We start from the raw sequence: 15,832 nt of genomic DNA, 5'->3' as shown, positions 1-15,832 counted from the left end.
TTGAGAATCTCCTTATTCCTACTTACAGCCATATCTTCGAGAACGCCGTGTCTTCCAAAACACTCTGTCTTATGTGGCGGAATTCAACGCCGCACCTAGTGTTTATGAGCGAGGAGATGAAAATAATTCCTACGCTCAACCGTCGCACTTACCCTTCTTTATAATGATTAGTATATAATAAAAAAATATATAAATATAATACAACAAGATATTAAGTAATTTTTTTATTACAATAATAACAATTAATATTTTAACATTCTAACCAACAATTTTAGCCAAATTCTTAAAATCTGGCCACCCTTCATCAGTGTCGTTCAACGGCTTCTTCTCTATCTTGGTATCTTTCAACAGCGGTAATGGCAGCGATGTTCTCTCTTCTATTTGTTGCTTGATATCTAAACTAGCATCTCCTTGATTCAATCTTTGATATTTCACTATTATATCCAAAATATCATGTTGCACTCTAAGTTTTAGAGTTTGAGTTAAATTTCTTAAAGATATTCCTACATATTGTCCAAAAACAAAGTCTTCATTTACTTCTCGTGTTAGGAGTTCTCTCCCAAGTTGGGATAATACATCTTTAACGAGACTAGCTGCGGTATTATTTGCATAATTATTTACTCTTTCCGTTGATTTTGGTGATTGTTTATATATTTTGTCGTATTTAGTTCGCAACGGAGGTCCCACAGCAACGGATACTACTTCGCTGTCTTCCATTTCATCTTCGTGTATTGGTCTTAAATTACCTGAGGGCTGAATTAAATATTGTAGTAATAAATATGTGAAGCCCTACCTAAAATTAAAACTTTTTTAAAAGAACTGTCTTCCGAGTCGGTGAGCACGATTCAAAAGTGCTTACAAAAGTCTATCTGAATAAGGAATATTTTGCGTTTTCATTTGAATTTGTAAATTCAGTATAAAATGAAGTTAAACAGGGTTGAATTAAAAGTAAAATAAGCGTGCAGTTTTTCTATAAGTTTTCATTTTCAGTACAAATCACGGGTCACTCATTTTAAATTTCGCTGTGAATGACTTTTGAACCACCACCATATTTAGTCAGATTTCTTTAAGCTTCACTCTTTATTAGGGTAGGTAGAGGGAGCCTTGTAATCTAATATCTAGATACTTCGTTTACAATAATATATTTCCGTGTCGCATTTTCCACTGAATTCTCGATGTACTGTGCGGCGCTTCTCAAAAACGCACTTTGCTTCATTAGTAGAGCGAAAAACTGAAAATATTAAACATTTCATTCTCCCGAGTGGGAATCGAACCCATAAATATCACGTTGACGTGACCGTCTGTGTCCCTGTGCTCTTACGGCCCTAATTCTAACAAAACATTTTTCTCCGTTTCACTATTTTAATCACCTTTCATGACAATTTAATAAAATTACGATTCTTGCATATAAAATATTTATTTACCTTTCTCCTATATTCTTTAGGTTTTTGTGTAGTGATTCGTCTCTTACGTTCGTTCTCTCTCAGTATCATATGTCGTTTAGAATGATAATGCATGCCTCTTCGCAGTCCTCGGTCTATATAATCGTCAGCAGATTGCCATGCATCCTTTACATGGTAAATAATAAATTAAAATTAAAAAATCTAATTTTATATAAATAAATAGTTTATTATCGATTTACTTAATTAAAAAAATTGTAGGTAATTGTAATTGTAGGTAATGTATTCTTCCAACAATGAGAGAAAAAAAAAATGACAAAACCATAGATTGTTTGCAGTCTCAAGCTTAATTTAATTTTAGTTTCACATCTCGGCATCGTGTTAAAATACTCTGTACCCCGCTTTCGGTCCAATTTAATGTGTTGAGTGGCGCAACTTAACACCGCGTTTTGCTAATTTGCCAGAGCGGGGAGATAAAAATTAAATAATTCATTTCCCCGAGTAAGAATTGAAGCCTTAACCGTGGCGTTTAAAATCAAATGCTTGATCTTTTTTGCCAGTGCATTCATGAAACTTAGAGAACTGTGAAAACAACATGAATTTTTAAAATAATAATGAAATATCTAATATCTAGCCTATCCTGTAATATGCGGGATACAGCGTGGAACTGTAAAAATATTTAAAACACCACCTTTAGAATTATTTACAAACGACAATTTACAGAAGAAAATATCAAAAATTAAAAAAAATATAAACAAAAACCCAGCGGACAACCAAAAAACACTATAAAAACTGTAATTAAAACTAAATCTAACTTTAAATTTCAGAAGAAAGCGAGTATATTTTAGAGTTCCATTGTCCTACTTACAATAACAACTGACGTTAGAAGTAAAAAGAGAATGGGCGAAGTTCTTGCGTCCATTCCTGAGAGTTTTCAATTACTGACTGCTCTGTTTTCACTTTTTCTTTGAGAGATCAACAAAATTGTTTGTTGTCTTAATACAGTGGAGCTGAATAAACAACTACATTGTTGTATTCAAATGCAAGGCTTGAGAATTATGTTTTTTCTTTTCATTTACTAGTTTTATACTGTGGTTTCGGCTGTGTGCTGAAAATCAAAGTGTAAAATTCAAAGTCAACATTTAGGCATTTTCTTAAAGTTATACAATTTTCCACCAGGTCATGCTTCCTAAGTTAATGCCTCAGACCTGAGAAGAACCAACATAACAAACAGCGGGACTTTTAAATGGAAAAATGAAAATACTGACAGATTTTGTGTGATGAATGACATATTCTAAGTTGAACTCTGACAGCAGGTCGTATGGCAGGTCGTATGGGTCTAAAGAATTCACCCCATATAATATATAGCCTTTCTCTATAAATAGAATTTTTAATCTATTTTTTTTAATTTGGACCAAAAGTTTCTGAAATTAAAGCAAAAGCAGTAGAGTTAAGCTTTTTTATATACATATAAAAAAAAACAAAATAACGAATCTTATATTTTGGGGAAGGAAGAGTATGAAAATATACTAATTTCACACACTTTTCAAAATCACTTTTTTAATCCACCTATCTATACTAATATAATAAAGCGGAAGAGTTTGTTTGTTTGTTTGTTTGTTTGTTTGTTTGTTTGTTTGTTTGTTTGAACGCTAAGATCTCTGAATCTACTGGTCCGATTTTCATTGTTTTTGTTTTGTATGAAAGCTGCATTCTTCAGAAGTGCTATAGGCTATATAACATTACATTACACATATATACTAATATATTTTAAAGTACATTCTAATTTGACATGCAATTTATTCTGCCATGTTAATAACAACCGTCGTTGCTACGCGACCGCTACCGCGACGTTTTGATATTCATCCTTATGAAAATAAATATAATAGTCACTTTTAGCATTTTATCTAGATTGAAATTATAGTTTACTGTATAACTTACTAATAAATAATTAAGGAGATGTCACTGATTCCAAATGCCCTAGCCTACGGGCGGCACAGTATGACCGACGCGAACGGGCAGATGACGTTGACGGTTTTATAAATTTTCATACATTTTCGAACTTTATTTGTTGTTTATAATTAATTTAAAATACACTTTGATTCTCTTCTTATTTTATTTGATATTGCCCGCTAAAATTATCCTACTTAATAGAGAGAAATGTTTAGTTATTTCGTAGAGTCGATATCTATGTACGCACGCACGGAAAACTTTAGGTACTTTTTCTAATATTAAGAATACCTATCCTTTAGTTACTTTTAATCCTTTTGTTAGTTCATTTCAATAACTCAGATATTTTTTTCTAATAATGTGTATCTACTTATTATTCTTTTTGATTATTTGAGCTTATATTTTCTTACTAATTCTATTGAGAATTGAAAATAATTTCATGAATATATTTAATAAATATTCTTATAGTTGAAGCAGGCGTAGCCGCTTCCGGGTCCACTAGTATAAGATAATAGACATTTTGTATGTATTCTGAATCGTGCTATACAGTTTTTAAGAACATCGAACTTCTAAGTCTTCCGAAGTTGTTTGCACCGCCAAAAGCGTTTCGCTGTAGAAAATTTTATGTTCAGTAAAAATAAGTTAATGTACAGATGTGCACTTCACACCGCCTCGACCGCGTTGAACTAGTTATATATAGTTACATAGTATTTCTTGAAACCGTAGAACGGTACGGTTGCAGGTTCGATTTCCATTCAAAGGAATTAGTAATTTCCTTTCTTCACTCTGGTTGTAAGAAAAAGCGCGGCGTTATGTTCCACCATTCGATCCAAAAATTGCATTAGGAATATATCTTGTGACTTATATTTTCGTAAAAACTGATAGGTCTATATAGAACCAATACAGCTATAGTATTCATTTGTACAATAATATAGGTAATGGAATATTCCGCATACGGTAGGATAAGCAAAGGGAATGTAGTGTTAAGACACTCCAAACTTTCAGAGTGGCGGAACTCAACGCTACACTCTGTCTTATTATCGATCAAAACATATGTCATTTTTCCGAGTAAAATTCGAACCCAAAACCTTCGTGTTTACAGTCCAACAATGGGACCCTTGGACACGACCAAAAAAAGCTAAAACGCTAATGGAATATTCGGAATGCATCAAACTTTTAAGTGGCGTCGTTTGTATTCCGAGGTTTAAATACGATAACAATTGTACTTGAACTCTGGGTACAGCCCCATATAGTCCACTTACTCCCATTTTGTATGGAACGTGGGGGGCTAAGTTAAATTGGTTATGTATATACGCAAAAACAATTCCTTTCACGACTTATTCAGGGTTTTAATTGAAAACGAGTTGAGTTTTAACTCTTACAAAGCTTTAGATAAAAGTTTGTTGAGGAAGTTTATTTAAATTACCTGTATACTTATATATATTTGAAAGTGATAATTTTGTCATCAGCTATTTACAAGTCTGGGCTCAGGGTTGTAAGCATATGACTGTAAACGTGACAGGTTGTGTGTTCGATTCCCATTTGACGAAATAAAATATATTATTTTCATTTCTTGGCTATGGTATAGAGGCAAAGCGCGGCGTTTAGTTCCACCACTCAACACGCAATGCCTTCAAAATCAGCGGAAAGTAGGGAACGGAATATCTTAACACTACCTCTCTTCTCCGAACTTTGCTATATGTGAATTACAGTGTGAAAATAAAAAATAAAATTAAGAAAAAGAATAGATATAAAGAAATATAGCTTATTAACATGAAGACAATATTACATATATCACTAACCAAGATATTCTCCAATATTGGCCCTAAACTACTCAAGTTACCGAATACTTGTTAACTAATATCTGTGAAATTGGTTCTCAGTGTAATTTAATCGATATGGAGCGAACTATTACCAAATAATGGCTATTGACTCTAAGTTATAGTTGATTTCAAGTCAAGTCTTCTAGTCTATCTACCTTCTATTGCATAGAAATTATATTAGATATCATATTAGATCTCAATTGTTGTAAGAGGTTTAAGAATATATTATTGTTTTTGATTGGCGGATCTCGCCCGCCCGTTGTCGGCTTCGCCCGCTTGTACTGCTGAATAATTTATTTGTGTACGTATATATTTTTAATTTTTTAGTTTTTGTTTTAGTCTGTGCACAAATTAAAAATAACTTTATTTGAATTAATAGTAAGCCCAGAATTGTGTACTACCAAAAAATGCTAAAATAACATCATTCTCTTATATCTATATATATATATACCATTCTATTTATATATACTAGTACATAATACAATCTTATTCAACTTCAAGTGTCAAGAACATCCAACAAAGTAGCAAGTTGCGGGCACCTCGGTAAGGTTCCCTCACAGCTACGCTCATTTTAATTGTACCACCCACAACACGTGTAAGCAAAGTTGACGATAAACTTCAAACGTAATACTGTTAAGTATCAAATAAACCACTAAACTTTTATATTTGCTTTTCTAGTTCGGTTTGAGTTCGAAATATACTTTGACTAGTGGTCGCCCGCTGGTTTGCGTAGGCTTTTAAACGTATTAAAGAAATCTTGTTTTCTTTGTTCTCCTTATAAGGATAGGCTAAGGGAACCTGGGAACCCAGTGTTTACATTAAGACAATTCCATTCCCCAATTTCTGACGAATTCTGTAGAAATGGAAGTTTTGTATGAAGTTAGGTTATGCCAGTTGAGGCCTGTCGTGCCGCATGGACACCCATAACCCACAAAAATATTTTTTAAGCAATATGAACCATGCTATAACTGGTTTATCGGCCGTTAGTAAATAAAAAAACAAATTTTCATATAATAACATGTTATTTACGATCTTATCCAATTACTTAATAGCTCATTCGCTATGGTCTCTCTCTGCCAAATAGTCAGCTTTTTAAACAAAACTGCAGCATAATTTCGCGTTGCGGTGACTATGTAGCGTTCCACTTTAGTTTAGAGCCTAAATAAATCACTTGAATTGTTGAATGTGCGTGAAAAGCCGTGGACTTTGTGAACGAATTATGTTAGTAACGGAAGCGGTGGCGTTTTTAACCTGTATCCCGCAAGGAAGGTAGAGGGAATCTGGGAACCTAATGTTAACACACTACATTCCCATTAGGATATTTTCATTTCCCGCTGAAAACTTGAACGCAGTGCTTTATTTTAACTCTTTTCATTGTGTGTTGTGTTGTGAAACTCAACATCGCGATTTGCCTCGTTACCTGAGCGAGGAGTTGAAAACATTAAATATTTCTTTTCACCGAGTGAAAATCGAACCCACAGTCCTGCGACACTGCTGTACCACCATAGCAAAAATAAATCGAGAAATAAATGAAAACATCCCAACTTGGACCACTCGTGGCTGTGCAATGCAAGCCGCGGCCGATCCCATTTGTTAACTTTACGCTGAACTATTTGGACGATTCACTACGCGCTCTCCGATCCGTCTCCATTTATTGTTGTGCTTGATTGAATATCTACTGCTTTGTATAATTGTAGAGAATGTTGTTGCGGTTGTAGGTTCAATTTCCAGGGGGAGACTGGAGAATACTCCAATGGTAATATCCATTTTTCGCTCTCGTAACAAAATAAATTAGGCATAAAAGTTGAGCCAGAATTGGGGAATTTAGTGGTGCACGGGCACAACAGTGCGACTGCAAACACAATGGTTGTGGATTTGATTTCCACACGACGGAATGAATAAGAAATGGGAATGAACATTGAATGTTTTCATTGTCTCTTTCTGATAAGGAGGTAAAAACGCGGCGTTGAGATCGCCACTCAACATGGAGCATTTCGAGAATTCGGCGTAAATTCAGGAACGGAACATCTTAACATTAAGTTCCCAGGTTCCCTACATACCCTGATTTGTGCGGGCTACGGCATGAAGCTAAAAAAAATTGTTATATCCTCGCTCTAATAAGTCAGAAGGCGGAATTCCATCACATGCTATATATTGTTTCGAACTTGAAAGAGAAAAACAGAGTGTCTTGATAATAAATTCCCTCTCTCTCCGCTAAATGGATAAATTTGGAAAAATATATGCTAAAATAAAATTATGCATGCACAAATACACAATTTGCTATTTCATTTTAATGTTGGATTTAGTGTGGCTTGATTTGTTTCCAAAATCTTGATAAACGACTGGCGGTTTGGATAGCAATGGTATATTTTACCGTAAATTATTATTATCCAATACGTTAGGTCTCTATGGAAATATAGCTAAATTTAGTTTTAGTGTTTTAGTAGTAATGTGAATATGCCAATTTATGTGTTCCAAAAATCTACTGAACATATAAAGCTGAATTAGTGGTTGGACATTTTTTTTCCTTTTAAAGGTTCCGTATGTCAAAAGGAAAAATGGATTGGAATTATTATCTAATTCCATTTAAGATGACAGTTATTAATAATACAGGAAAAATTGAAAAGGTAGTATCGAATTATTCAGTTTTTTTGAATTTACGAGTGGCGTAAAGACTAAACAAAATAACAAGTTAGAACTAATTTCGCTTAAAACATATATAATTATCCAGTGTCTAAGAATATAACCCGATAACAAATATATATGAAAAAATATATTCACAATATTTATCATTTTTTATTTTTATCATTTAATTTAATTTAATTTAACATCAAATAAAGGTAAGCTATCATAAGTAATCATAAGTAAGAAATCATATAAAAGTAAGCTTCTTTTAACTTTTCATAACTAATATATTTATTTTTGCATGGAGAACAAAATTGTTAGTAAATAATTTTCTAGAAGCCATCTAACCTCAATAATGCTTAGAATAGAGTGCTCATAATTGACAACTTCTCTGGGGAGTCTATTTAGTTGGACATTGAAGGTTTCCTTCCTTGTAATAAGAAATTTAATATTATATATTTATAGAAGGAATTTGTCAATATATAATATAAGGTTAAGACCTTTTACTTCTTTCACGCTAATGATTAAAATAACTCTTATCTATCTTATCTTAATTACTGAAGGATAAACAGGAATTACCAATAGTTTTTTTTAGCTTCGCCTCATGTTATTCTCGTACATAGCAGGAAAGGCGAAGGACAAAAGATTTAATAAAATTAAGACACTACGTTGCGCTGAATTCTGGAGGCATTGTGTGTTGAGTAGCGGAACTTAACGCTGCGTTTAGCCTCATTACTGGAGCGAGGAGATTAAAATATTTAATTTCCTCGAGGGAATCGAACTCGCAACCTGTCGCGTTTAAAGTCAAATGCCTGTAATTCTGCGCCACGACTGGCCTTAATCCTTGTTAGCTGTTAATAGGTATATTCATACTACGTAAGGTGATAAAGCCCTAGATTACCAGTAATAAATGCAAAGTGTGCTTGACACCTTCATTTTATGCCCCTGATTATGCTAACTGCGTGACCTGGCTTTACTCTATGAGATATATGGGTGGTGGATGTTTTTGAAGTAATATTAGGATATCAGAATTTATTAGAAGCCATGATGATGCTGCGACAGCATCTAGATGTAAATTCTATGCTGTTAGTGTAATCACTATAGTTCTATATAGTTATATTTTGGTAATACGGGAGGAAACTTTAGGCTCGAAGAATAATAAAATATAAGCAAAGTATATTTTCCTATTCCACGGTGAATGACGTGTTAAATTTGATTTGATGGAAATCGGAATGAGGTTACCACCAGAAAAATTTGCCTATATCTTAAAAGCTTTTGAGTATTTTCATGTAATATAGCATTATATTTTATGAAAATATTATTTAATTTATTATGAACATAATACAGAATGTAACTCGATCGAATATTTTATATCTTCGAATGGGAATCGAACCTATAACCAGTCGCGTTTACAGTCACACACTTGAGCCCCTGCGCCACAACTGGCCTCAATATTAATGGAATAATGAAAAATTTTAGTATCTACGCAAAATTAAATTAAATCTGAAAAAAATATGCATAATAAATCATATAATTTCAACATTCGCCACTCCGTAACGCCAGTACATTCATCTTAGGAAGTAAAAATGTTTACACTCGAACAACCAGCACGTTAATAATTCTTAAAAAGCCGTACTTTCGCCCCTTTTCGCTGTAAAGCGTCGAGCGGAAAACTCCGCTACGATTTATGTGGAAAGGGCGTAAAAAATACAGTCTATTCACGCATGAAATGTACTACTAAATAAATTTAATTATATATACGAATATGCTTATAGCATTGCAGGCAGAGGAAACTTAGTTTTAGGACAAAGTTCCAAAAATTGAGCGAAAATTGGGTACGGAGATACTAGACTTGCCTATGTCTAACCTGCTGTATTTGCGTGATATAGCGTGAAACAGAAAAAACACCACGCCTTCTTAATACAATTAGGAAATGGAAACATTTTAGTCCTCCGAGCAGAAATGTAAACCTACAACCGTCGCGTTTACACTGTATGACTGTGCACTGTGCTGCTGCGTTACGACGGCCTCAACTTACTTTACTTCATGTTAAAAAAAACAGCTTTATCAGAAACTAGTGTTAAGACACTCCGTTTTTCACTTTTCGCCAAATTCCAGAGGTATTATGTGTTCATTTTCTCTAGTGGGGTTCGAACCCACACCACTTTTTTTGTGCCCCTGCACCACTGGTTTCATATTTACGTTATACTTATGTATTCTACAGAATACCTTAACTCGTGAATTAGCACAAGACATAACTCGAAACACAATACAAGTCCGTAATTAGCAAATAATGCATAAATCATAGTATTCCATTAACGTTCGCGTCATATTGCCAAGATATTAAAGTAGGGTTCGTAAGAATATTTGTATATAATACATTTGATGATGATAGAGAGACCGAAATAGAAGTAAACCCGACGGTGGTGGGTTCGATTCCCACTCGGGGAAAGGAATTATCATTCCATATCATCGCTCTTGTTAAAGGTAAAGCGCGGCGTTGTTTTCTACCTCTCAACACACAATGTGTCGTAATAATCAGACCAGGAAGATATTATCATTATTATTAATATTTTATTTATAATTTATTTTAGCTTCACGCTTTACCTTCCTGGGGTAGGCAGAAGGAACCTAGTGTTAAGGCACACCACCATTTGATTTTCAGAGAATTCTGGAGGAATTACGTGTGGCGGAACTAAGCACCGCCCTTTGTCTCGACAAGAGCGAAGAAATGAAAATATTAAATTAAAATTTTCTCCATTTAAAATTTTATTGGGGTTCATCGCATGAGAATCCCTGAATATCTAGATGAATGTTAAGACAAGACAAGTACATTTAAAGCGTTTACGACATCTTTAGATAGGGATTACTGTTTGTTTGTAGAATTAATTTGCCTTCATGTGGTTCGAAATGTATGTATGTTCAATACATATATATAATAGTTACATAGTTTACGAAGAGTGGTATTATGTTAATGAGATTGTAACATAAGGTTTAGTTCCCTTAATGATTTAAATTTTAATTATCAAAGAAATTATGGCAAAATAGGATAAGTTCTAACTGTAAACGCGAAGATTGGGGATTTCGCCAGGAGCTTCTCTCTGGAAGAATTGTTTAAATTATTTACATTTATTAGACAAAACGAAGCCTTAAGTTACGCCTGTAAGCACGAAAGATGTCGGAACTAGGGCAGATTGTGCGGATGTACCTAGGTTGCCTCTATGTACCCAGCTATAAGGGGGAAAGCAAAAAAAAAATTTTTTTATAATGACTTTAAAAAAAGTTATAGACGGCAAATTCGTTCACACAAAGACCTCTCTGCCACCCTCTCTTCATTACATGTAAGATTAGCAAAGCTAAGAGAAAAAGGTCTATCGTCAGCTTATAATATAAACCTGCTAATCGCCTGTTAAGCTAATTATGAAGAAAAACTAAAAACTATGAATATATAACATAATACATATACATATCAAAATCTGGAAATTCGAAAATTGATTTTTTATTTTTATTTATTTTTTTTGTTTTATTTTTTTTTTCTACTATAGAAAAAAATCTATATTGTATTTTTTATACTTTAGAATGGCATACACAATCAAACATCTAAAAACGGATTTAGCGAACTTACTCTTAAACGACTATATAAGAAAATATCCTTATACTAAAGTACACAGAATATTAGTGTAAAATAAGTTGCGTAATACGTCTCTACTAGATAAGACTGTAAGCGAATTTTAATGGGTGCCGGTCTCAAACGACGTATAGTTTACACAAGGGGTTTCATGGCGAAACTTTTGATTACTGCAATTGTTGCATTAAGTCCTATGCTTTATACGTAGCGACATTTTAGGGGTTCTAAAACTAACTTAGTTATGAGTGTTTAAACTTTATATATGTAAGATTTTAAGTTATTACCTAATGTGTATTAAGGTTTATTTAATTAAATATTGAGGATGAAATAAAAATTAATATTTGAAATGTCGTGTAACTGATTTCTATGTAAAATGTAGAAATTGAAATAAAATAAAAAAATAAAATAATGCAGGTTAACGTTTGAAAGGCGGAAAGTGGAGGATAGAGCTACAAATAACTACGTGGAATGTAACAGGTTGAATGGAACAGAATATGAAAAGCATGAGGACCCTCCGGAGGGCATGTATGAAGAGGTTGATAGTGGACGAGGCGAAAGAGGTATGAGGAGCATACCTCTTTCGCCTCGTCGTATACTAGTAGCGTTTAGCGCTTGGTGAAGCTACGAGTAAGTTAAGTTATTAACTAAAAAAAGCCGTTCATAAATCTTCCCTTTAACAATTTCTCAGATAATTCACTCTAGCTTGACTTGCAATTTCCTTAAAAACCGACGTAAAAACGTTGATGTGACAGGTAAGTGATTATGACACCACGCCGCCATGTTACCATTTGTTATATAAGTAACAATAATGTGGTAACTTGTCTCGTTTTGTTTGTTTATTTCAGAATTTCTCTATAATTTTCCAATTTAAATAGAAATAACATTTTTCTGCTATCCAATGAAAGAAGGACTAACAACAACAAACGACAAGCGTTGATTTTGAAAGATGTCATTGTAACCGATCACAAGCTTTAATTCCATGTACTAATAGGAATACTAACTGTTTCTTATTTCTCTCTCCTCTCTCCCAATCCTGTTATTTGATAGACACAGCATAAAGTTGAAAAAGAAATAAAATAGAATGAAATGTAATCTACAAGATTTGCCGTTGGCAAGCAATTCTTTAGTCCATCATGACTTCTTTATATTAATTTATTTTTAGCTTTACGTTGCAATAATGCGAAAAACCAAAAAATAAATTTATACCACAAAAAAAAAAGCTACTATATATTTTTTTACATTAATAACACAACCATGGCTTTATAATATACCTAGCAAGGTAGCAATCATTTACAAATAGGTCATTCTTTTCTTGACAAAAAAATAACAGCTACAAATCTACAAAATACAAAATATTTTCCAAACAAACTATAAGTAAATCAATTGAAATTTAATATTAAATCACTGAATAAGTAAAATTTCTCCAAAGGTGTTGCCAGCCTTAAAAAATCAATAATGAAAACGATGAATCGCATTTCATAAAATTCCAAAGGGGAAGAAAAATTAAAAGGCGCCGCGTTCCGGACGCTGACTCCGGAATAGTCGTGAGGGAATTCCAGACTTTATTAAATTCAGCGGAAAATAATTTAGGTTCTGGTACATTTTGCGTATGATATAATATAAAGGATAAAATTATATTTTACATTTTAGTACAGTTTCATAATGGCGCGTGGTAATTTAGGCAATCTATGTATACTAAGTTTAAAAATAAAAAATGTTGAATTAATGAAATCTGTACTTACAAGTGTATAATAAGAAGAAGTCATAACTAATACTCGAATTTTTTTTTTTTTTTTTCTTGAAAATTTTATAGAACGTGAAGAACTGAGTGTCTTAACACTACATTTCTTCTGACTGCTCTGCTTTCAAATAACAAAACAAAAAGCGACCTCAAGTCTATATCTCTACATTTATGCACTTTAAATACAAATTAAATAACAATTACTTTAAAGTAAAGATATTTAAATAACGAATAACACAATTATGGGTGTTTATTTATTCTATTCACTCCTTAAAATTCATTTTTTTTCCAAATTCTCCGGAAAATGAACGGAATTGTCTCTAGGCGTGTCACTAGGTTTCCTCTGCTTACTCTGCTACATGCAGGATACATCAGGAAGTTAAAAAAAACTGGTAGGCTATCTTTTAACATTGGGTCAATATTTGAAGTAATATCGTAAAAAAGTAAAAGGCTCGGAAACGGGTCGCAAACGAAAGTTTACCTACTTAAAAATTCCCTTGATGCTTAGAGTTTATTCGTAATGTGTGCGTTTCGGTCTTTTTCTTTGCACGAAACAGTTTTGATTTCATTCTGTGAAATAATTTTTCATTTAATATTCCATGTAACAGAAGTTAATTTTAATATTTTTGAATATTTCGCCGTTTTGAACTTTAACCTCAGTACCGTTCATTCCTATTAATTTATTATTATTTTCTGCTTTACGATGCACACATATAGCAGAGTAAAAAAGTGGAATCTAATGTTAAAACTTGCTCACGAAGCACTTATTTGTGGAGACATTTCGTGTTGAGTAGAGGAACTCAGCGCATTGTATTCTAACTAAAGCTAAAAAAATTGTTCCCTTAAATGGGAATAAAACCTACAATCGCAACACGCTGTGCTATGACGTTTAAATTTTGCAATAACTGCAAAATTGAAATAACTTAAAGATACTCTATCTCTTACTCTTATTACTATGATGTTACAAATATATCTTAGAAATATTACAAGATCTAGATGAAAAGAAATGTTTCAATACATAACACGTATCCGATTCGCCTATCATAGAGGACCTGAGTAATTCTGTCCGGTTGAAGCAGGGTATACTGTAATCTCTAAGTATAGCGTGGCCATTGAGCTAGCGGAAATTTAAAACTCTTCCGTCTCTTAAGCTATTTAAGTGTTATTTTTCTTCAATAAAAGAATATCATGTTTACAAAAAGTATCCCGCACACGGTAGGGTAGACAGAGGGAACCTAGTGTTAAGACAATTTCATAATTTGAGGACAACGGGAAGTTCCCTATTCAGTTTGATTTCTTTTATAGTGTCGAAATACGCATTAATTGCGATACAGCCGGCCATATCTTTTTTGAAGTAAATGTACAAATATATTTTTTTCAGGAACGCAAGGAACTGTAGATTTGAGTATTCGGTATGTGGCTTGAATTTTAACTCGATATGTAAAGGCTCTTGACAGACAGGACAAAGGACAGACAAACAGAATAATATCAAAGTGAGAAAAAGAACCCTTATAGGGAACCTTTCCTGGGTAAAAAATACGGAACCTCAAAAATATTAAAAATGTTATTTATATTTTAAGCCCGTTGATAGTACGACCACAACCTAATAAAGCCGAGAATAATGCATGAAAAACCTTGTTTGGAATGGTCCTTATACTTCTATACCCGGCTTAAGCGAACGTTTGTGACCGACCATACAATACTTATAGGTTACCTTTAAAATCTTGCAATATGAATATTAAAATGTTATTTTAAATTACATAAAATATATTATAGTTATATTTACATAGAATATAAAATAGTTAAATTATATTTTTAGACAACACGTGGCGTGGCCTTCAAGAAGCAACCCACAACCCAAGCAATTTAGCAGTCAGTGAAAAACAATGTGTCTTAATTCTAGGTTCTATCCCTTCTCTATGCAAAAAAAACCGAGCCAAGAACCGGCGGAAAGTGGCGAATGGACTAGGTTTTCCAATTTCCAGCTGCCTCTACCCCGCTACGTGCGGGAAGCTAAAAAAAATATAATAAAGTAAAGATTATAATTATCCAAGTCTATTTTCTACCTAGCACAAACTTTCTAGAAGCACATAACTAAAGCTTATAACTACTAAGAAATATAATACTTTCCAAGTTGTTCACGCTCCGAACACTAACACTGATTCAAGTATTTCCATTACAACCGTCCTCGACTTCTGTCTTCCAATTTCACAGATCATTTGTGTTGTCTTTTAAACTTAGTGTTATTGACTGTTTCCCCTTTATTCCTGTTTCATTATAAAATGTTTACTTTTTTATTGTTTTTCATGAATTTAAATTTGATGTTATTTATTTTTACTGTTCCTTTTTTTTGGCAAAAATGGCAAAGTTTGTTTTAGTAATACTAGCTTAATAGTAGCGTTAATAATATTGTATAGAATAATTTTAGCTGAAGGCATCGTGTTAGCGGTACAGCGTTGATTGTAAATACGACGTTTGTGAGTTCGATTCCCACTTGGGGTAATTAATTTTTTTAATTTTCTCTCTATGACGAGCGCGGTATTATATTCAAGCATTCTAAACGCAATGTTTAGAATATTGGGCAAAGAGGCGGGAACGGAGTGTCTTGACACTAGGTTTTTCTGGCCACCTTCCTATATTGGGTGAATTGTAAAGCTAAAAACTA

The 15,832-nt window shown here is 33.1% G+C and overlaps 1 protein-coding gene across 2 annotated transcripts in view; it reads right to left on the bottom strand.

Moving 5' to 3' along the window:
• Positions 1–15,832, bottom strand: part of LOC146531634 (uncharacterized) — a 93,035-nt gene continuing 77,203 nt past the window's right edge. Inside the window, exons 1-3 of one of the 2 annotated variants that reach the window (XM_085198208.1) lie at positions 2,269–2,503; positions 1,425–1,568; positions 1–753 (exon numbers count right to left, since the gene is read on the bottom strand). In XM_085198208.1, coding sequence (XP_085054334.1) covers positions 259–753; positions 1,425–1,568; positions 2,269–2,322 — 693 coding nt within the window. In that variant the 5' untranslated portion in view covers positions 2,323–2,503 and the 3' untranslated portion in view covers positions 1–258. Of the gene's footprint in view, positions 754–1,424; positions 1,569–2,268; positions 2,504–15,832 lie in introns of those variants that run through there. The other variant, XM_085198209.1, reaches the window with a different exon arrangement.

Source organism: Heliconius melpomene, chromosome 15, assembly GCF_056956725.1.
Source record: "Heliconius melpomene rosina isolate 202511_hmr_F chromosome 15, ASM5695672v1, whole genome shotgun sequence".
Lineage (NCBI taxonomy): Eukaryota > Metazoa > Arthropoda > Insecta > Lepidoptera > Nymphalidae > Heliconius > Heliconius melpomene.
The sequence above is the reverse complement of the archived record's forward strand: the minus strand, read 5'-3'. Positions and strand labels throughout refer to the sequence as shown.